Source organism: Diospyros lotus, chromosome 2, assembly GCF_014633365.1.
Source record: "Diospyros lotus cultivar Yz01 chromosome 2, ASM1463336v1, whole genome shotgun sequence".
In the NCBI taxonomy this organism is placed as follows: domain Eukaryota; kingdom Viridiplantae; phylum Streptophyta; class Magnoliopsida; order Ericales; family Ebenaceae; genus Diospyros; species Diospyros lotus.
In genome coordinates, this window is record NC_068339.1 from 7,684,252 (window position 1) to 7,705,668 (window position 21,417).

General features: G+C 32.1%; 3 protein-coding genes across 4 annotated transcripts; all 3 read left to right on the forward strand.

Annotated features, from left to right (window-relative positions):
• Nucleotides 1-150: 150 nt before the first annotated feature.
• LOC127795593 (glyoxylase I 4-like) lies at nucleotides 151-1,380 on the forward strand. Its single transcript, XM_052327374.1, has 3 exons — nucleotides 151-484; nucleotides 659-764; nucleotides 894-1,380. Exons 1-3 carry the CDS (start codon nucleotides 321-323, stop codon nucleotides 1,137-1,139), a joined length of 516 nt encoding a protein of 171 aa, XP_052183334.1. The 5' UTR covers nucleotides 151-320; the 3' UTR covers nucleotides 1,140-1,380.
• A 143-nt stretch (nucleotides 1,381-1,523) lies between these two features.
• On the forward strand, nucleotides 1,524-8,767 carry LOC127795592 (uncharacterized). 2 transcript variants are annotated; one of them, XM_052327372.1, is made up of 2 exons: nucleotides 1,524-7,089; nucleotides 8,305-8,767. In XM_052327372.1, the coding sequence occupies exons 1-2, from the start codon at nucleotides 6,700-6,702 to the stop codon at nucleotides 8,461-8,463; spliced, it is 549 nt and encodes a 182-aa protein (XP_052183332.1). In that variant the 5' UTR covers nucleotides 1,524-6,699; the 3' UTR covers nucleotides 8,464-8,767. The 2 variants fall into 2 exon arrangements, with proteins under 2 accessions (XP_052183332.1, XP_052183333.1); XM_052327373.1 differs by having other exon boundaries at nucleotides 8,266-8,386.
• A 3,849-nt stretch (nucleotides 8,768-12,616) lies between these two features.
• Nucleotides 12,617-14,128, forward strand: LOC127795380 (uncharacterized). The gene is made up of 2 exons (XM_052327025.1): nucleotides 12,617-13,563; nucleotides 13,703-14,128. Exons 1-2 carry the CDS (start codon nucleotides 12,871-12,873, stop codon nucleotides 13,988-13,990), a joined length of 981 nt encoding a protein of 326 aa, XP_052182985.1. The 5' UTR covers nucleotides 12,617-12,870; the 3' UTR covers nucleotides 13,991-14,128.
• Nucleotides 14,129-21,417: the final 7,289 nt, after the last annotated feature.

Genomic DNA, 21,417 nt, shown 5'->3' on the forward strand with positions numbered 1-21,417 from the left:
TAGATTATAATATGACGTGGCGCCTATGTGGTGATACTCATAAAGACTCGAGGAGGAGTAAGCAGAGGAATCTCACACGCAATTTCAATTGCAATTGGAAAGAGACGTCCATCCACTTGTCTCTCTCAATATATACCTCTCTTTCACTCCCATGAAATCCCCAATTAATTAGATCCTTCTCTCTTTCTTTCTCTCTCTCACGACTTTCAATTCCATTGATCAATTCATTCATTTTCTTTCTCGTCTCATCTTCGGTGGATCAGTACTGCCCGCCTTGTGAATTTCTTGCTAGCTAGTTCTTGAAGCGATCGATCGAGAAAATGATGACGATTGGAAGCAGCATGGAAAACCCTTTACACTTGAAGTCCCTGAATCACATCTCCATTGTTTGTCGATCGGTCGAGAAATCTCTCGATTTCTACCAGAACGTTCTTGGCTTCTTCCCCGTCAGAAGGCCCAATTCCTTTGAGTTTGATGGAGCCTGGTACCGTACATACACGCTTATATATATATATATATACATCCAACTAAAACTGTTGAAATTAATTAACGTGATAATCATCAAGAAATAATTATATATATATAGACCCTTTGATCTTCTCTCTCGCTAATAATATTGCTCTTCTGGTTTTTGATACATATCCATATGCGCGCGCAGGTTATTCAGTTATGGCATAGGCATCCATCTTCTCCAATCCGAAGATCCTGAAAACATGCCCAAGATTAACCAGATCAACCCCAAAGATAATCACATTTCTTTCCAAGTACGTATCCATCCATCTCTCTGCATGAATGAATATATATATGCATATCATCATATAATTAACTATATATATATGTGTATGTGGGTCTGTGTTGAGAGCGTGAAATGATGAAATTGACCTGGTTGGCAGTGCGAGAGCATGGCGGCAGTGGAGAAGAAGCTGAAGGAGATGGAGATAGAGTACTTGAAGAGCAGGGTGGAGGAGGGTGGAATCTACGTGGATCAGCTCTTCTTCCACGACCCCGACGGCATGATGATCGAAATCTGCAACTGCGACAACCTTCCGGTGGTGCCATTGGCAGGCAACGCCGTCCAATCATGCTCCCTCATCAGCTGCAACGTGCAACAGCAGCAGCAGATCCGCCAAATAGTATAAATCATCATTATAAACATATAAATATATTGATATAATATATATAAAATCTAGAAGGGTTCGGTGAAATGGTGTCTTGTCGCGTGCGTGGTGTTGTGGGTGTCGCGTAGTTTATAGATTGGACGATGAGAGTGGGCTGAGAGGAAAAGGGTGAAGTTAAAAATGTAACAGGTTCAGTGATATATGATATGATATATGTTCCCCCCCTCAATTAAATAATGAACGTCACTTAGTTGAAGTTGAAGAGTCCGACTGAAATGGTAAACTAGTTTGCGTCTGTGAACCTGACATTGACGTCCGTCACTCCTTATGTAACGGCTTGGTGGCCACTGGTTGCGCGATTATTTTCCTCTTCAATTCTCATTGGAGAGCCCATGCTCATTCTAGTTTTTTTTTTTTTTTTTTTGAGTTAAATTGCATAAATGATTACTTAATTTTATATTAAGATATAAAAAAAATTATTAAATTTTAATTTATAATTAAAAGATTACTAAATTTAAATTTAATATATTATTTTATAATTACTGTTAATTATTATTAAAAAAACTAACAAGATATTGATATGGCTAATAACGTTATATTAGTATTTCGTTAGTCTTTTTTTATCGTAATTGACAGTAATTATAAAATTGTATATTAAATTAAAATTCAATGATTGTTTTGACTACGAATTGAAATTCAATAACACTTTTATACTTTAATATAAAATTCAGTAATTTACCTGCATTTTTTGTGTGTATCTATATAATTGCTTATTTGTAAATTATTTTTTGTATTTAGAAAAATGATGCATTAACAGAAAAGAGGAAATGAAAACTAAGATTATGTTTGAGAGTTTTAGGAAGGGAGGAGGGATTATTGGAAAAGGAAAAGAGAGGAGATGGAGAGTTATGTTACTAATTGTTTGGATCTTTAATTACAAAAAATTGAAATTTGCTTATGGTGTTGTTTGGGAGTTTTAAATAAAAATAAAAAGGGTATGAAAGAATTATGATATTTAATTTTTAATAAAAACTTCATAAAGGAAGCAAAATAATTGTTTCAAAATATCTAATTCCCCTCTCCAATCTCCTTCCTCTCTTCTTTCAAAATATCTCCCAAACAAAATAATTGTTTCTTCCCTCTTTCAAGCCCTTCTGAAGCATCCAGCCGTTCAATTTCCGTGGATGAAAGGCAACCGTTGGATTTGAGTTACAACCTCCCTATCAAAAAAAAAAAAAAAAAACAAAATTCCATTCTCCCTTTCCTTTTTTTCATGGCTAAGCAACTACGGATTAGCTAGAGCTCGAAATCAGCAGTTGGAGAGGCGATGGATTCGGAGACGGCGACTAGAACGACAAACGAAGAGGAAGATCAAGATGGACCGAGAGGGATCGGAGATAGAGATTGAACAGACAAGGAGATTGTGAGTGATGGTTCTAACTCACTGTCGTCCGAAGCAGGAAATTAAAGGGTGAATAAGAGTCTCAAAATGGTGGTCGAAGCTCAAAATTGCAATGGGAGTGACGATGGTGAGCGTTAATTCTGGGTGGGGTTTGGGCGAGGGAGATCGAGATGGACGGAGAGGGAAGTGGTGAAGAGTCTCTTTTATTTTTATTCTATCAAAAATAAAAGAAGAGTAGCAAAGATAATAATAAAATAAAATAAACAATGAAGTCATCTATATTTCTATTCTGATTCTCTTTCTCTTTTCATTCAATCAACTCACATTTGACGAGGCCGAGCATGAGAGAGTAGAAATCAACGTTTTCAAATAAAAAATATTTTTTTGTTAAATAAGTATGTAATCATTAAAATTAAGATCTCAAAAAAATGAAAAATAAATAGATAATACTATAATAATAATTATTATTTGAATTTATCAAGTAATGTTATTTTTATAAGTGGAAAAAATTACATCTTAAGATAAATATTTACAAGAACTGTGAGAAAACTTAGCCGTCTATTTGAATCCCAAATGGACTCAACCCACCACCCATTCACGGAAAGGCCTAATTCTGTTGTATATACCCAAATAGGCCCAACTCTAGCATTGGGCTTCAATTGTATTTGAAAGCTCTACTGCCCAAATCTCACCCTTTAACTTGAATCAATCAAAAACACATACACACACACACAGACAAACTGACCTCTTAGATTGGCTAGAATTTTAAAAATAACATTTAATTTTAATGACTTATTAATTAAATTTATCAATTTGTTATAATTATAAGACATCGTAAAAAAATCATTGACTCTTGATCGCTTAATGATGATAAAGAAAAAAATCAATAACACAATACGATTGTTACAGCACTCTTAAATGTGGTGTGAAAATTAAAGTGGATAATTGGGGTACAAAAGCAAGGGATACAATACAATAATAATAATAATAATTGCAATATAACACAATAAAATGCGGTATAAATGTGCTGTGCGGTGCGGATACTCGGAGGTATCTAAAATTGGCCACAACAGAAGGACTATACTATATATATATATATATATATATATCAGCAGCAGGTGCAGGGTGCCGTTCTTTTTGCACGCAGACATCCAGAAAAAGGGGAGAAGGAGGGGGTGGGAATTGAATGCATTGCCTGGAACCCCACAACTGTCCTACAAATAGATGCACTAAGAAGATGCGTTCCCATGGTAAGGGACCATCTTGCTTATGGAGTAGCAATCTTCATCACCAACCAACACACCTGACCCACGTTACAATTTCATTATTTTGGATAATCTAATACGTTGATACCCACCCATCTAAAATTCTTCCAAGAGAAAATTATTTTTGAGTTTTGATATGATTTCAAAAATTATTTTTTATATTTCAAAAATAATACGAGATTATTTATGAATATTTAATTAGGGTTAAGTAATGACAAAAAATACTGCGTATAATTTTCCCATTAATTAATTAAAATTCTCCATTATGTGGATATGAAAATTAATCTCAAAAATCAATGAGCCAGGCCCATACTTAGACATGAGCTAGGCCCACAAGAATTAAGACCATGGCTATTCTACTCCCCAGCGGTGGGTCTCATAAAATGGGCTCAATAAATCTAGCTAAGACTTAATTTTCAGAGTAATTACAATCACGAGGGTAAGATATTTCAGGAGGATTCATGATCTCTTTGTATATAATATAGACTGTTTTTGAAATTCTATATAATTATAGTTGTGATTTTTCAATCACTTGACAGAAATCTTATTATTGAGGACAAGACTTTTACTTGATTTTACTCTCCAACAAATGTGTACAAATATCTAGCTATATGTTCTTTTAATATTAAAGTAATTAGTTATGCTTTAAAATTACTGTTCCCAATATAACCCTATTTTAAGAAGTAATTTGTAGGCTTGCTTAGAGTGAAGAGTCTCTAAAGTTGGCTACTTTTGCTCTTCTAAGTATACTAGGAAAGAAGATACCCTAAGTTCAAGGGTGGTCCTTCAATAAATATTTAAAGCAGCTCCTCCACGACTAATTTACCTTTTTTTACCCTAAGTTGGCTACTTTTTTTATCCTCTCGTGGTGGGGTATTAACTTTGTAGGTACCAAATTTATTCAAGGACATAATTTTTTAATTTTAGTGAAAAAACAAAAGATATAATTTAAAAATAAAACTCTAATAATAAAAATATACAAGTTAAAGTATAATAATAAGATCAAATCGATACTTTTATTTAATTCTTCATCATCGGTGAATGCAAGTCCGTCGAACACAGGTTATGTTGATTGCAGCTGCTTTTGGTGGATTGAACATTTACATTCTTGAAGGTTATTTTTATCTAGATCTGATTTGTTAATTGGTATATATATATAGTAATAAATAAAAATATATACTTATAGACAAAAATAAATAAAAATATACATGTTATGAAATAGATGTTGAATATTACAATTTACTAAACTATATATATAGATGTTGCCGATGTTTTCTTAACTCCTGCTATTTTTTATTTTTTTTTTGTGTGGAAAATCCCAAGCTTAATTTTCAAACTTACAAATGTAGAAAAATCTATATATTGACAGCTAGCAGAGAAAAATGGTGAAAACATTTCTTTAAGTAAAGTAACGTTTTTTAGAATATCCTGTACCCCAAATTTAGTAGCGTTTAAGAACATGTTAATCTTGAATAAATAAGCGATTGAAAAAATTATTAACGACGACTTTACTTACTCAATGCTTCTTGTAAAGCAACTTTTGAATGTATTAATTTTGGCGTACAAAAACTCATGCAAAATCCCTTTTAAAGATGTTTTGTCATGAAAGAGGAATCTGATAAAAAAATGCATGTAAGTTAAAAAAGAAAAATTAAGATTTGTAAGTAATTAAGACCCCACCCCACACCACGCCCTTCCCTCAGAAAAAAAAGCAGACAATACCCGTATTCAAAAAAGAACAAATTAACACTGTGACAACTATTTTAGCGAGGGAGAATTATTCCATGATGATGATGAATAGGCTAGGCTAGGCAGGCAGACGTACGTGAAATTAATACTAATTGATTGAATCAAAGCAATTATGAGGGGAGGGGGCAAGTACAGTACAGCAATGACGCCTACTACAGTAGGATTAATTAAGCCATCAGAGATCGAAGGCGATGGGAAGTGGATCAGTCGGAGGGGTCCTCCCTCTGTGCTGGCTGTTGTCTACTAACAGCTTCGTTAGCGGACAAATATGCCTTGCAACTACCACAAGCAACTCTTCATAACGTCCATTAATGTCTCCGTCAATATCAAATACATTAAATCAGACCTCTCTCTCTCTCTCTCTCTCTCTCTCAATTCCAATCTTCTTATTATCTCCCCATCCCTAGGCCACTACACATGGTTTGCTGCTTAATCTATGATCAACCCCACTTTCTAATTAACTTTATTTTATTAGCCCTGTGCCCTAGACGTGTTTACGAAAATGATATATATTAAAGAGTTTCTTGGGGGAAGTCATTTTCCTCTAGAGTTTTCCTTATAATTTGTGATTATACGTACTACTGAGAAAAATGATGTTTATATATATATATATAGAATTTTTATATAAAATAAAATACAATTAAAATAATTTAGTGTGGTGATGTTATCGTAATTATTATTAATCGCTTTTAACATATAATTATTATTGAGAGACGTTAATTGTCGATTCTGAAACTCAAGTGAAGCTATCTCTCTGGGACTTCTGAATCCTAAAAAGCCCCTAATCCTAAGAGTTAAAAATTATTAAAAAAAACAAAGTTAAGGTCGACATGTACGTAGTGTAAAATCATTCATAAGAAACACTGCCAACAAGAAACAAATAACATCTTACAAAGACATGATTTAATTTGCACTATTGAATTACAAAAAAAATTTATTAAAAATTGTACTTAGAATAAAAATTAAGATGCTAAAATATGAAGCGGGCAAAGAAGCGGATCAGTACTATATTTATGCCGCTGAGTGTGCTAGCTGCCTCACTAGCTAGGTATAAAGGAATCACAATCCAAATGACCGGTGGCACATGCGTGTTATATTTTTTGAGCCCCAACTGCACTCTTTTTAAGTTGAACACCTACCCACCAAATTAACTTCAATCCAAGCTATGGAACCCCAGAAGAAGGGAGTCAAGTATGTTTACAAGCTGGACACCGGAAAAGGGAAGCCGGAAGCGGACTCAACACCACTGGAGGCGGTGAAGAAGGTGGTGTCACGCGGTTACTGGGGTCTAGGGAGATCAAAAACCTATCGAGAGAACCGGGAGCATGGCGGCGGCCGGAGGGCAGTGGACGGTGGAGGCGAGGCAGCGGAGGGGAGGAAATCGGTGTCGCACGTAGAAACGGACGCGGCGGCGGTGGCCGCATTTCTTCAGGTGAAGGTTCTTGTGACGGATATGCCAGGGTGGATGCAGGTGCATGCTTTTAGATGTGCAAGAAGGAGTTTTGATGGTTTGGACAAGTTCAGCTCTAAACACATGGCTTTTAACATTAAGAAGGTGCGTATGTACGTGAGACCCTCTGTCTGTTCTTCGTATAAATCCTTAATTATGTTTGTCTAATTCGTTCTTCATTTCTGGGTATATATCCGTACGTGATATATAGAAGTTCGTTTTTTCATGATTCTTTCTTTTGTTTTCTTCTCTTCTCTTCTGTTCTCGATCGTCGGTCTATAGTCTGGTCTGCCTCTAGACGGACACAACCGTGATTGCACGTAATGCAATTATTCTGCCGCCCTCTACTTTTGGATTTTCTTTCCTCCAAAAGTTGATATATGTATATGTATATATATATATATATATAATTTAATTTGAAAGTAAAAAGGTAAGTAAAGCATCTTTGTATATATACATATGAACGAGATTAGACTCAATATTTATTGACTTAGTTATAAAGTTAGGTTTCGTGGATCTCTGTCAATTTACATCTAATTAGGATCTTGTTTGTATAATATTAACAAGATCCGTAATATTATTAATTAATTTATTTTTAACCAAATTAATAATAACATAAAAAAAAAAAACAAGATAGGAACAAAATAATGCATATGAAACTCTTAGACTCAAAAAACTTGGAGCTCAATATGTACCGCCGCTGCCTAGCTAGTTGGATTAGCGCTGATAGTAATTAAAGATTGAAGTTCCACTCATGCATGGGACTCCATAAGGTGTATATAGATGGAGACAATAGCAAGTCAAGAAATGCTTTGAAATTTTGTTCATGGAACTCTCTCTCTCTCTCTCTCTCTCTCTTTGTGTATATATATATAGAGAGAGAGAGGGAGAGAGTCTTGCATGCATGTTGCACATGGAGATGTTGGGTGACCAGGAGGTTCTGGCCAACACATGCCCCTGGCATAAGATATCACAGCACAATCACCAATGACTGCCATTTGATCGCTTTGGATTCCTTATTAATTTGGTTTATGTGTGTGTGTGTATATATATATATATGGAGAGGTTGAATTGTACTGACCATCCCATCTGTACATAGCATCAAACACTGTCCTAAATTACAATATGTTTTGATCTAATCATGTTCTGATTATCATACAAAAGTTGGAAAATTATAAATTAATTATATAAAATTAGAAGCATGCAACAATTAGCTAGTTTGGTATTTGAATATATCTTTTTCTCTGAAGTACTGTCTCTCCCTTCTGGGTTAATTTGTAGGTACAATGAATTTTAAGTTTTGGACTTGGTTGAATGCAGGAGTTTGATAAGGTGTATGGGCCGGCCTGGCATTGCATAGTGGGCTCAAGCTTCGGCTCTTTCGTGACCCACTCTACGGGCTGTTTCCTCTACTTTTCAATGGAGAAAGTGTACATTTTAATTTTCAGAACCAAAGTTGAGAGAGCTGTCGTCGATTAAGGAAAGAAAAGAAAAGAAAAAATAAAAATAATATTGAAAAATATGCAGCACCGCTGTAGTGGTCTCTTTGATGAGATCTACTGTTGTGCTGCTAATGATTTGTTTCTTGAATTTGTAAATGATAATTGAAGAGAGAGCAGAGAGTCATCAGAAGTGATTGTAATTTTATATATATGGGCATGCCTTCCTTGTCTTGCTAATTAATAATATGGGTATGGGCATGGGCATGTTATGTTCCGCAGTTTGATTAGAGTTATTATTATTAGTAGTATTTGATGTTGCAGCAGCTCTTCCAAAAATCTTTCATTCTTCATTTTAAATAATTAACTTGGTTGGTTGCTTGCTTGGGGTGGGTGCTAGCTAGCTGCTGTTGCCCTAAAATCACAACCATTTAACAACTAAAAAGAAAATAAAAAAAAAAATGATCAATAATAAATAAATTAAGCAAACTCCAAACATATATATGGTTTATTAAGGCAAAAGGGCGTCCCAAACAAGAATTAAGTGGGAAGACTGAAGACAGTGTTTTACTAAGGCAAGGGAAAAATTAATAACTCCATAACTGTCGAAGAAAGTATTTAAAATGGAAAAAAATCACACTTATCGTTAAAAAAATTAATAAATTTACCATTTTACCTCTAATTTCTCTGCCCACTCTCCCTTTTTCCACTTTATCTCTCTTATCTCTCTCTCTCTCTCTCTCTCTCTCCTCTCTTCCTTCTATAAAATATATTTTAATTACAGAAAATACATTTTTAATTACAAAAAATCTATTTTAACTATAAAGAATATATATATATATAAACTATATATATATAATATCTTCAAAAATATAAAAAATATACACATATTCTAATTACTAAAAATATATATTCTAAACTTTATAGAAACTAAATATATATTATATTTCAAAAATATAGAGAACTACACCTTTCTAACCATAAAGATATATAATATTTTCAAAAATATACAGAAAAAACATTTTCTAATTAGAAAAATATATTTTCTTAACTTTATACATAAACTAAATACACACATATATATGTATAGTTTTTTCAAAAATTATTTTAATTTATCACTATACAAATTAACAAAGAGTCGAACTAATTTTTTTTTTCTTTTTTCTAATTTTGGTAAATGAGTACTAAATATCGAGACTCTAGAAGTAGGATACAGATAATCCTTGTGAGACATAAAAGTTTGGTTGGCTTGATGAGTAATGCTATTTGTACAATCATTTTGACAATCGATTGAACAATTCAATTTATCGCAATATTTTAACACCAAAATATCGTGATAAATTAACTTAGTGAATCAATAATTTGAATACCTACTCATTCTTTCTCATTCATTCTCTTTCTCTCTCTCTCTCTCTCTCTCTCACACACACACACACACACAGTCTCCTTCCCCGTCGTTGTCACCGATATTTCCATCCATTGTTTTCGCCAGCATCTCCACCCATTATTGTTGCCGATTTCACCTCCACTCGCCCCTCGACTACTCTTTGTCTCTCACACTCTCTCTCTCTCACCTGCTCCAACCGACCTAGCTGACATCTCTTTCTCCCTTTGCTGCCACCATTATCTCCTCCCCCTGCTGCTGCTGCCGGCGTCTCTTTCACCCGTCTTTCTCTCTTTCATGTATTTAGATCGACCTGCTTCACTGCTGTTGATGTCTCCTCCTCCCTCTGCTACCATCGTTGTTTCCTTCCCCGTCGCTACCGCCGGCATCTCCTCCCCTTTTGATGCCGGCATCTCTTATTGGAAGGATTTTTATTTTTTATTTTTTGTTTGCTTAGTGTGATTTCCAATTTTAATTATTGCTTTTGTTTTTTTAAATTAAAAATATAAGCACCAAAAACATATTTATGTAATGTTAATAATGAGATTATACTTATGTAGAGAATAAGATAGTATTGAATTATATAGAAAAATTATATTTTTATGATATTTTAATTTAGGTCATCTGAATTTAAACACAAGACAATCTGAAAAGAAAAAAAAAAAAATGATTTTATTAGCAAAGTATTTTGGAGAGTTTTTTAAATAAACTATTGATTCATTTGAGAATTATTTTCAATGATATAACAGATTAGACACATTGAAGTTGGAAAGTTAAAAGTACAACAACTATCACTCGTGATGTTTGCTTTAGATCATTGATCATTCAAGTTTGATACCAACAACTATCACTCATGATGTTGCTTTTAGATCATTGATTATTCAAGTTTGATATTACATAATCAGATCCTCAAATTTTCTAACATTGCATAGACATAAACTGTTCAAAATGTCATTAGCATTTACAATGCTCTAATGTACTAACCTAATGTCAAATTGGAAATGCTCAAATAAGAAATAAGGTGATTTTTTTTTTCATATTTTAATTTTATATTTTGAGTGTAAATTTTTAAAAACATATTTTTTTATCAAAAAATATTTCTCAAAAAAAAATAATAATTAAAAAACATGTTTATTTTAAAATTTTGAAAAAAATATTTTATTCAATGAAGAACCTAAACCAGCCACAATCGGTCGATGCGGTGGTTGTCGGTCGAAAATTTTCACGATCAAAATCTACCATTAGAACTGCCAACTCAATGAGATTAACATACATAAAAATGGATTAGATTTAACAGTTAGATTTTTCTAGATTTGATTTTTAATTTTTGATCAAAACTAAAAAAATCCATTGTGAATCGCCACTGACCACCGTGGTCGGTGGTTTTCGATGATCAGAGACAACCACTCAACATCCTCATCTCCATCGACCAACATACTAAAAAATTAGCAACATCCAACGACCGAATTTCTATAGATCTAAGTTTAAATTTTCAACCAAACCCAATACTCGCGTAAACACATTGGCAATTGTCATCGGCTATCGTGCCCGGTGGTTTTCGACAATCAGAGGCAATCATCTAACATCTTTATCCCCATCGATCGAAATACCCAAAAATTAGCAAGATCTAACGGTTGAATTTCTATAGATTTAACATTAAATCTCTTGTCAAACACAAAATCAAAGAAGGAAGAAGGAAGAGAAGAGAGAAGAAGAGAAAGTCGAACTCGAATTATGTTGAGGCCGTGATTATCAAAGTTATTGACATTGGAATTTGGCCCGAAAAAAAAATGTTGCAGTAAAAGAGAATTTGGCCGGAGAGATTATCGGAGTGAGAGAGAGAGAGAGAGAGAGAGATTATCAGTGGCTAGGGTATTCAAATTCCACATCATAAGTTAAGGATAAATTAGTCATTTAGATTAAGGATAGATCTATCATTTTTGACATAAATTGTCAAATCAATTATCAAAATAATTGTACAAATAACATTACCTGGTTTGACATGCATGATTAAGCTCAAGCTCAAAATTGGACCACTTGGGAATGGCCCAATAAGCTGACAATAAGCTGATGCTGATCCATATAATAAATTCTAACTCCTTTATTTATACATGTGTCGGTGTCTGATTCATCCTCCTCGATCACCTCCATTTATGGCAACCAACGATTAATTGTCTCAACAATTATCAGCTATAAATATCTTGAAAAGAAGAACCTTCTTAGGCCAGCTGTTGGCTGCTCATTGCTCAAAGTGAAGAAGCCAAATTATGTCTTATATATGGCCTTTCCATTTATGAAAACTACTGCCATGAATGGACGGCAACGGGTCTCCGGGAACTCAAAAAAAATAAAATAAACCCTAAAATTCTGACTTCAAATCAACCATCATCACGGGTAGAGGCTTGGAAACTGTAGTTGTGTGTTAGTAAATGAAGCAACTTTTACATATATTCAAAATATTCGTGATGAATGCGTTTGATTCAAAACTCACATAAATTCGCCTTTTTCCTCTTCGAGATCCTTTCACAATAACAACGACAACAACACTGTAGCAGACTGAGGATTTGTCTCCCTTGTTATTCATGCCATGTGACATCCTTATCACATTCTCAAATATAGATAAAAATTTCAGACCAAGTTGGTACATATTTGTCTTCATGTGGAATTTAGTTTCATATCTAAGATATTAATTATATATCTTCTTCATTGAATGGCCCTCAGATGATATAAGCAACAGCAAAAGGTGATGATAGGAAGGCAATCATGAAGATTCCCCAACGTTATATCACCATTGGAATTTGGACCTCAAATATTAATGAACACATATTAGGCCCCCTGTAAGTGGGAGCATCAACTCTCTCTGTTTTATTGTGCAATCCCTTTCAGATTGCCCTCTGATTATATGATCTTTGCCGCGCCTTCTTTTTCGCTTCCGGAGAATGTTCAGATCTGTACACAATTCAATCTCCTTGAGAATTAGGAGGCTACTTCATGATTTTTAGGATGAAAGGGACTGGCAAGAGAGCTTCGACTTTTGGAAAAAGTTGGGTTGTTTGATGAAGAATGACCATGTCCTTTCATACTTTAAATTGCCCTCCAATGTTCGGAAGTAACGGGAAAAGGATCAGAACCCGTTACACAACTAGATGGAGTCCATCCATGGCTATGCAGTTGTCTCCAATAATATTGCTGCAATCTGATGAAAGCGGAAAACTACACGAAGATAAGAAGAATTCTAGCTCAGGCACTGCTCTAACAAGATGCAAGAGTTCCAATCATCTTCTTGGCCAAGCCAATGCGGTTGGCATCATCGGCGGAGCATCGGTTTTCTCAACTCTAATTTTCCTGGAGAAGCTGGTTTGGTGGAGTTCAAAGACTGGGGAAGAATGTATTCCTTTCGTCGTTTGCAATGATCCGAATATAAGTAGGCAGCTTCCTTTTCATCCTGCCAAATGCAAAAATTCTATTCACCTAAACCAAGATACTCTAGTTGAGAACCTGAGGTCTAAAAGGGTGTTTCTTGAGCAATCTGGAGTTCACTGCATTGTCATGCCATGCCACAAGTCACATGCCTGGCTTGTCGAGGTCTCAGAGGGATGCTCGGTTCCTTTCCTTAGTGCGGGTGTTTGTGTTGCCAGGGAGCTAAAAGAAGCTAAGCTGAAGCCTCTTGAAGCCGGGAGTAATCCGCGGATTGGGCTGCTCGGTGCAGATACAGCTTTGATGATTGGTTATTATCAGGAACAACTAGAGAGACAGGTAACTTTATGCATCCATATTTTCCTTGAAGTCTCGCTCTGATAAGATTTTTTTTTTTTTTGGGGACATATTTAGGCATATTTGTGCTTAGCCGGATAAATTGCTGGTGTTGGGTCTGATTACTATTGGAAATCTGCAGGGTTTTGAGGTGGTTTTGCTCGATAAAGCGACCACGGAGCACACTGTGATCCCTGCAATAGTAGCATTGAACAGAAAGGACATGGAAGGGGCAAGGAATCTTCTAAGAATTGCAATTCAGGTTCTTTTAGTCCGGGCAGTGAACTGTGTCATTCTTGCTTCTGATGAATTTCTTGGTGTTTTGCCACGAGGCGATCCTCTTCTCAAGAAATGTGTTGATCCCATGGACGCTTTGGCTAGATCGACCCTACGATGGGCAAAATCTACTGATCAAAAGGTCCATAAGTAGGTCTCGGAAGACAAATAATAAACATCTTGTGATATATGATCATGTGAATGAAGGTTTATTAACCATACAAAAACCTATGGAAAGGATGTGCTTGACATGCCAGCAGTAGTTTTCACAAAATTCTTTGACTGCATTCGGGTTTTTTCATAAATTACAAATCCCAAAACTGAAAATAAGCCCATATAATTCTGCAAAGCATTGACAACAAATTATGCGACAGAATTGTGGTAAAAACTTAAAAGCCCTTCAATATTTCAACAACCGCCTCGATTGCGTGCCTGATGCTTTAATTTTCACGGATGAATAATAATACATTGATCATATTTTTGTTGCGCCACAAACAAAAATTAATTGTGTAAACTAAATATCAACTGTGTACAAATATCAAACACGAGTAATAAATAGACACAAATATGGGTACAAGATTTTACGTGGAAAACCCTTTAGTGTAGTGTAAAGAAAAAAATCATGGGCCAAATTTCGAATTAAATTTACTATCAAAAAATAAGATACAATCATATTTAAGTTTAATATCCACACTCGAGATTGCTAATAATAGAGAATACAGAAAATTATTTCCCTAGCAAATCTTTACAACTTTCTGTGGCTGTAATCCAAAACTAGAGAAAAATTCACTCCAAATAACTTCAACCTCGCACTTGATTTTTTTTTTTTTTTTACTTCAACCCAATGAATTTGCTGCCGCTATTCCGTCATTGCATCGCACACAAGCTACTCTTTTTCAGTTTTTCACCTGCGCTGCACCACTAGTCTGCGCCACCACTTGATTTTTAGTTATAATATATAATAATTATATTTTGACAAGACATAATAATAATGTTATGAGTATGAATGTAAATGAACTCTAATTAGTTTTATTTATATATATATTTTTTATTTTAAATAAATTAATTAAGACCCATTTTAAATATTACTTGGTTATGGGTCACACACAGCAAGACCTCATGATTTAGGATATTCCACGGCATATGCTTCCCTTCTCACATGCTTTTCCGTGAGTTGAAAGGGAAATATTTATTTATTTATTTATTAAATGATTAATTACATTTAATCACTATAATAATTAACTCCTTCTTTTGATTTAACTAATAATTTCTTGGCACTTTTAGTATTTAACTCTTCTCTTTTATTTTTTATTTGGGTAAGTAAGAAGTGTAAAAATGATCAAATCTATTAACATAAACTTTTTATATGGATTAAGAGTGTTATAATTCATATAGAGATTAGATTAAAATTTGTTACTGAAATTGTTATTACATCAAAAACATTAATTTGGGTGTAGTTCAAAGATTGGTAAGTTATTTATAGAAAAAAAAAAAAACAAACAGATTAGTAAAATTTAATGAAAGTTTAAAAGACAATCCTAATAAAAGACTCTATACCTTTTTACTTGATAGTCTCAATTTATATAAATAAACATTGATTCATTCGATTGAGGTGTGGCCAGAACTTCACTCAAACTATATTCTTATTACTTTTAAATATTCTTCTGGAGATTGATTTGAATATCGAAGATATTCTTGATTGTCTTTTGTTTTACATGTTTTTTGTAGATTAGAAAATTGAGACAGATAGTCTCCCGCCACTACAAAAAAACTGGCATTTAGCGGCGGTTTTTTTTGCATTTAGCGGCGGTTTTCGCTGAACCAGCCGTCGTGGAGCATTTAGCGACGGTTTTGACCAACCGCTGGAATAACCGCCGCTAAATCACTGATTTTGCGGCGGTTTTAAAACCGCCGCAAAATCAGTGATTTAGCAGCGGTTTTTTTTAATTTTAGCGGCGGTTTTAAAAATCGCTGCTAAAATTTAAAAAAATTAAAATTTTTTATTTTAGCGGCGGTTTTTCAACCGCCGCAAAAATTAAAAAAATTAAAATTTAAAAAAAATAAAAAATTAAAAAAAAATTAAAATTTAAAATTTTAGCGGCGGTTTTAGAAACCGCCGCTAAAATTAAAATAAAATTAAAAATTTTACTCTCTCACCCGCCCGCGCCCACATGGTTGCCCACCCGCCCAGCCACGTGGCCGCATATCCGCGCGCCACGTGGCGAGGCTGGAAATTAAATTTCCAGCCTCCCCCCTTCCCCAGTTTCGAACCCACAACCTCCCATATGCCATTGCATGCTTGAAACCGCCTGATCTACCAACTTCCCTTGTTATATAATTACATATATAAATTATATACCACTATTTTTCAGAATTATATTTTATATTTTTTAATATAGAAAGAAAAATATTAATTAATTTATCATTTTTTAAAAGAATAAAGGAATAAATTAAAAATAAATTAATTGAATTAAATTAATTTATTAAAAATAAAAAAATTATATATTTTTTAAAATTATTAAAATTTTGTTAAATTTATTTTTATTTTTATTTTTTTAAATTAAATTTTTAACTAGTGGTGAACCCGCGTGATATGTGGGAGAGTTTAATTTAAAAATAAAAAAATAAATTTATTATTTTAAATAATTTTAACTAAATTGATAATTATAATTTTTTTAATCTTTAATCATATTGAAAAAATTTAAGTTTACTTAATTATTCACTATTCAATATGCTAATGGAGAACACTTTTAATTCAATATACTTATAAATTTTTTTTATTATATTATATTTATTTATAAATAAATATTATAAAATCTATAATATTTTCACTTAAAGACGTTCGTTATTTTCTATTTATTATATTATAATTATAAATATAAATTAAAACTCTTAAATATGAGTAAGAATAAGTTTTTTCAATAATAACAAAATTTAAAAAAAATGAATTTTGATTTCTTCCATAGTCTTAAAAATGTGATACCTTAAATATTAATTAGTATTGAAAAACTCTAATACTTGACAACCCTACTAATTGACATTTGGCAAAATACTTTATTTCACTATCATATTTTATTATTATATAAATATACATAGAATAAAGATATAAAAATAATATATTAAATAAATAGATACTTTTCTATGACTTAATTAATAGTTTAAGTTGTCTATTAATATTTCTCATAAAATTCATGCAAATTTAATAGAAAACAATTAGCATTGAAAAACTTGTATATTTAAAATTTATTATTAATTTTACATAATTAGTATATATTATTTCGAAACAATTGAAAGATTTAAATTATTAATGCAAATTACAAAATATAAATTATTAATGTAATAAGTATTAAATGCAAGTTTTGGGGAAAAATTTTATTACTAGTTATCATTTCAAAGCAATTGAAAGATTTAAATTATTAATGCAAATTACAAAATGCAAATTATTAATTCAATCAGTATTAATTTTAAATCATTAATGCAAGTTTTGGAGGAAAATTTCTTTTTTGAAGACTATCCTATTTTTATATATGTAAAGATGCAAATTACAAAATGTAAATTATTAATGCAATAAGTACTAAACGCAAATCAATAATTTGGGGGAAAATTTTATTACTATTTATTATTTCAAAACAATTGAAAATTTTAAATTATTAATGCAAATTACAAAATACAAATTATTAATGCAATAAGTATTACTTGTAAATCATTAATGCAAGTTTTGGGGGGAAATTTCTTTTTTGAAAACTATCCTTCTTTTATATATATAAAGATGCAAATTACAAAATGTAAATTATTAATGCAATAAATATTAAATGTAAATCATTAATGCAAATTTTGGGGGGAAATTTCTTTTTTGAAGACTATCCTACTTTTATATATATAAAGATGCAAATTACAAAATGTAAATCATTAATGCAATAAGTACTAAATGCAAATCATTAATTTGGGAGAAAATTTTATTACTATTTATTATTTCAAAACAATTGAAAATTTTAAATTCTTAATGCAAATTACAAAATACAAATTATTAATGCAATAAGTATTATTTGTAAATCATTAATGCAAGTTTTGGGGGGAAATTTCTTTTTTGAAAACTATCATTCTTTTATATATATAAAGATGTAAATTATAAAATGTAAATTATTAATGCAATAAGTATTAAATGTAAATCATTAATGCAAATTTTGGGGGGAAATTTCTTTTTTGAAGACTATCCTACTTTTATATATATAAAGATGCAAATTACAAAATGTAAATTATCAATGCAATAAGTACTAAATGCAAATCATTAATTTGGGAGAAAATTTTATTACTATTTATTATTTCAAAACAATTGAAAATTTTAAATTATTAATGCAAATTACAAAATACAAATTATTAATGCAATAAGTATTATTTGTAAATCATTAATGCAAGTTTTGGGGGGAAATTTCTTTTTCGAAAACTATCATTCTTTTATATATATAAAGATGCAAATTACAAAATGTAAATTATTAATGCAATAAGTATTAAATGTAAATCATTAATGCAAATTTTGGGGAAAAATTTTATTACTACTTATTATTTCAAAGCAATTGAAAATTTTAAATTATTAATGCAAATTATAAAATATAAATTATTAATACAATAAGTATTAATTGTAAATTATTAATGCAAGTTTTGGGGGGAAATTTCTTTTTTGAAAACTAAATTAAATATTTTAATGAATTTTGCGACGGTTTTGAAAAATCGTCGCAAATATTAATTTAATTTTAATTATAAATTATTTAATTATTTTTAAATTTAGCGGCGGTTTTTCAGAAACCGCCGCTAAATTAATTTTTTTAATGAATTTTGCGGCGGTTTTGAAAATCGCCGCAAATATTAATTTAATTTTAATTTTAAATTATTTAATAATTTTTAAATTTAGCGGCGGTTTTTCAGAAACCGCCGCAAAATTAATTTTTTTTAATGAATTTTGCGGCGGTTTTGAAAACCGCCGCAAATATTAATTTAATTTTAATTTTAAATTATTTAATAATTTTTGAATTTAGCGGCGGTTTTTCAGAAACCGCCGCTAAATTAAATTTTTTAATGAATTTTGCGGCGGTTTTGAAAACCGCCGCAAATATTAATTTAATTTTAATTTTAAATTATTTAATAATTTTTGAATTTAGCGGCGATTTTTCAGAAACCGCCGCTAAATTAAATTTTATTTTTTAATTATTTAATTATTTTCTAAATTTAGCGGCGGTTTTTTGAAAACCGCCGCAAAATGTAAAAAAAAACCGCCGCTAAAATAGTATTTTGCGGCGGTTTGCAAACCGCCGCAAAATTTCATTTTTTGCGGCGGTTTTAGAAACCGCCGCTAAAAAACCGCCGCTAAAAATCAAATTTTTTGTAGTGCGCAATTACAAATTTATTGTTGTATATAAGTAACAACACTTATACAATAGAATAAATATTAAAAGTTTCACGAATCCAATGGCATCCCACATCAATATCCTTGGTGCAACCATGGTAAGTTGCATTCTTACTTAAATCCATAGCACTTTGATTATTACAATAAAACACATACTCATCTTACTTCAACCCAACTCTTGAAGAAATTTTTTCTTTCATCTAGAGCATTTCTTTACCAGCTCAGCTTTAGTTGTTGCAATATACTTAGTTTCAATTGTAGATAAGGCAACACATTTCTATAATTTTGATTGCCAAGAAACAACTCATTTTGCAAAAGTAAGTAAATACCCTGAAGTCGATTTTCTACCATTAAGATCACCTATCATATTTGCATCTGTATATTCTTCTGGAATTGGTTTTAAACTTCCAAAACACAAGCACATATTAGGGATACCATTCAAATATCTGAAGATCCATTTCATAATTTTCCAATGATCTCTATCGAAATTGGAGAGAAACTTATTGACAAAACCAACTACATGAGCAATATCAAGTTGGGTGTAAACCATTGCATACATTAAACTTTCAACTGTAGAGGAATAAGGAACAACTGCCATATCATTTTTTTCTTTTTGAGTAGAAAGACAATTCTTGCTAAGTTTGAAGTGATTTGCAAGAGGTGTGCTAACAGGCTTAGCATTCTTCATATTAAATTTTTCTAAAATTTGCTCAACACATTTTTCTTGTGACAACCACAACTTCTTAGTTTTTCTGTCACGAAAAATCTGCATACCAACAATTTGTCTAGCTGGCCCTATATCTTTCATGTCATCTCTCTTCAAATCACTAATAACTTTAGAATCTTACCCTACAATCAACATATCATCTACATACAATAAAAGGATAAAAAGCTTATCAACTTGAAATACACACAATGATTTGCATATGTTCTTGTGTAACCACGACCACCATGAAAGAATCAAATTTCTTGTACCATTGTTTAGGATCTTGTTTCAAGCCATACAAACTCTTTTTCAACTTACAAACCATGTGCTCTTTCCCTTGTACTTCAAATCCATCTAAATCACCTTGAAGGAATGCGATTTTCCCATCTAATTGCTCAAACTAAAGATCCAAGCTAGCTGTTAATCCCAATATTACTCAAATGGAACTCATCTTCACAACAAGAGAAAAAATCTCGTCGAAGTCTACACCTTATTTTTTTTATTGAAGCCCTTCACTACCAAATGAGTTTTGTACTTTACTAGCTTATCACCATTATTCTTCAGCTTGAAGACCCATTTATTCTTTAAAACTTTTCTATCTTCTTGAAGTTCAACAAGCTCATAAGTATCATTATTCTTTAAAGAATTCATCTCTTCTTTCATCGCTTGCATCCATTTAACTTTCTCCTTATGAGTTTAAACTTCTTGGAAACTTTTTGGCTCCTTTTATATATGAGCATAACATACTCTGAACTAGGATATCTCCTAGATGGTTGACGTTCTCTAGTAGATCTTTAAAGTTACAACTCTTCAATTTGAGGCGGATGGGGTTGCTCCCTCTGCTCAACACCCTTTATATTTACATCATTACCATAATTCTGTGCGCTGACTCAATTTCAACCTTATGTTCTTCATGCAACTCTCCCCCATTTGTGGCATTTTCTATTGGAGAAGGGATTGATGTGAGATTAAGAACATCACCATTGGTCTTAGTTTTCTTTGATGTATTCAAATTTGACAATGTCTCATTTTCATGGAACACTACATCTTTTCATTTGATAATCTTCTTTTTCATTGGATCCCATAACTTATAACCAAATTCTGCATCTCCATATCCTAGAAAAATACATGGAGTGGCCTTATCACCAAGCTTATGTCTTTGTTCTTTTGGCACATGAATAAAGGCTTCTCACCCAAGGACTTTCAAATGAGAATATATAAGAAACATCTTTCCTATTCCATACTTTTTCAAGAATATCAAAATCCAAAGGAGCAAATGGAGATTGATTCATAAGATAACAGGCAGAGTAGATATCGATTTACCCCAAAATGACTCAGGCAAATTAGCTAAATTGCACATGCATTTGACATTCTTTAAGAGAGTTCTGTTGGTTCTTTCAGCCAGACCATTATGTTATATGGGATACCAAGAACTATCTTCTCATGTCTGATGCCGTGTTCTGAACAATAATTC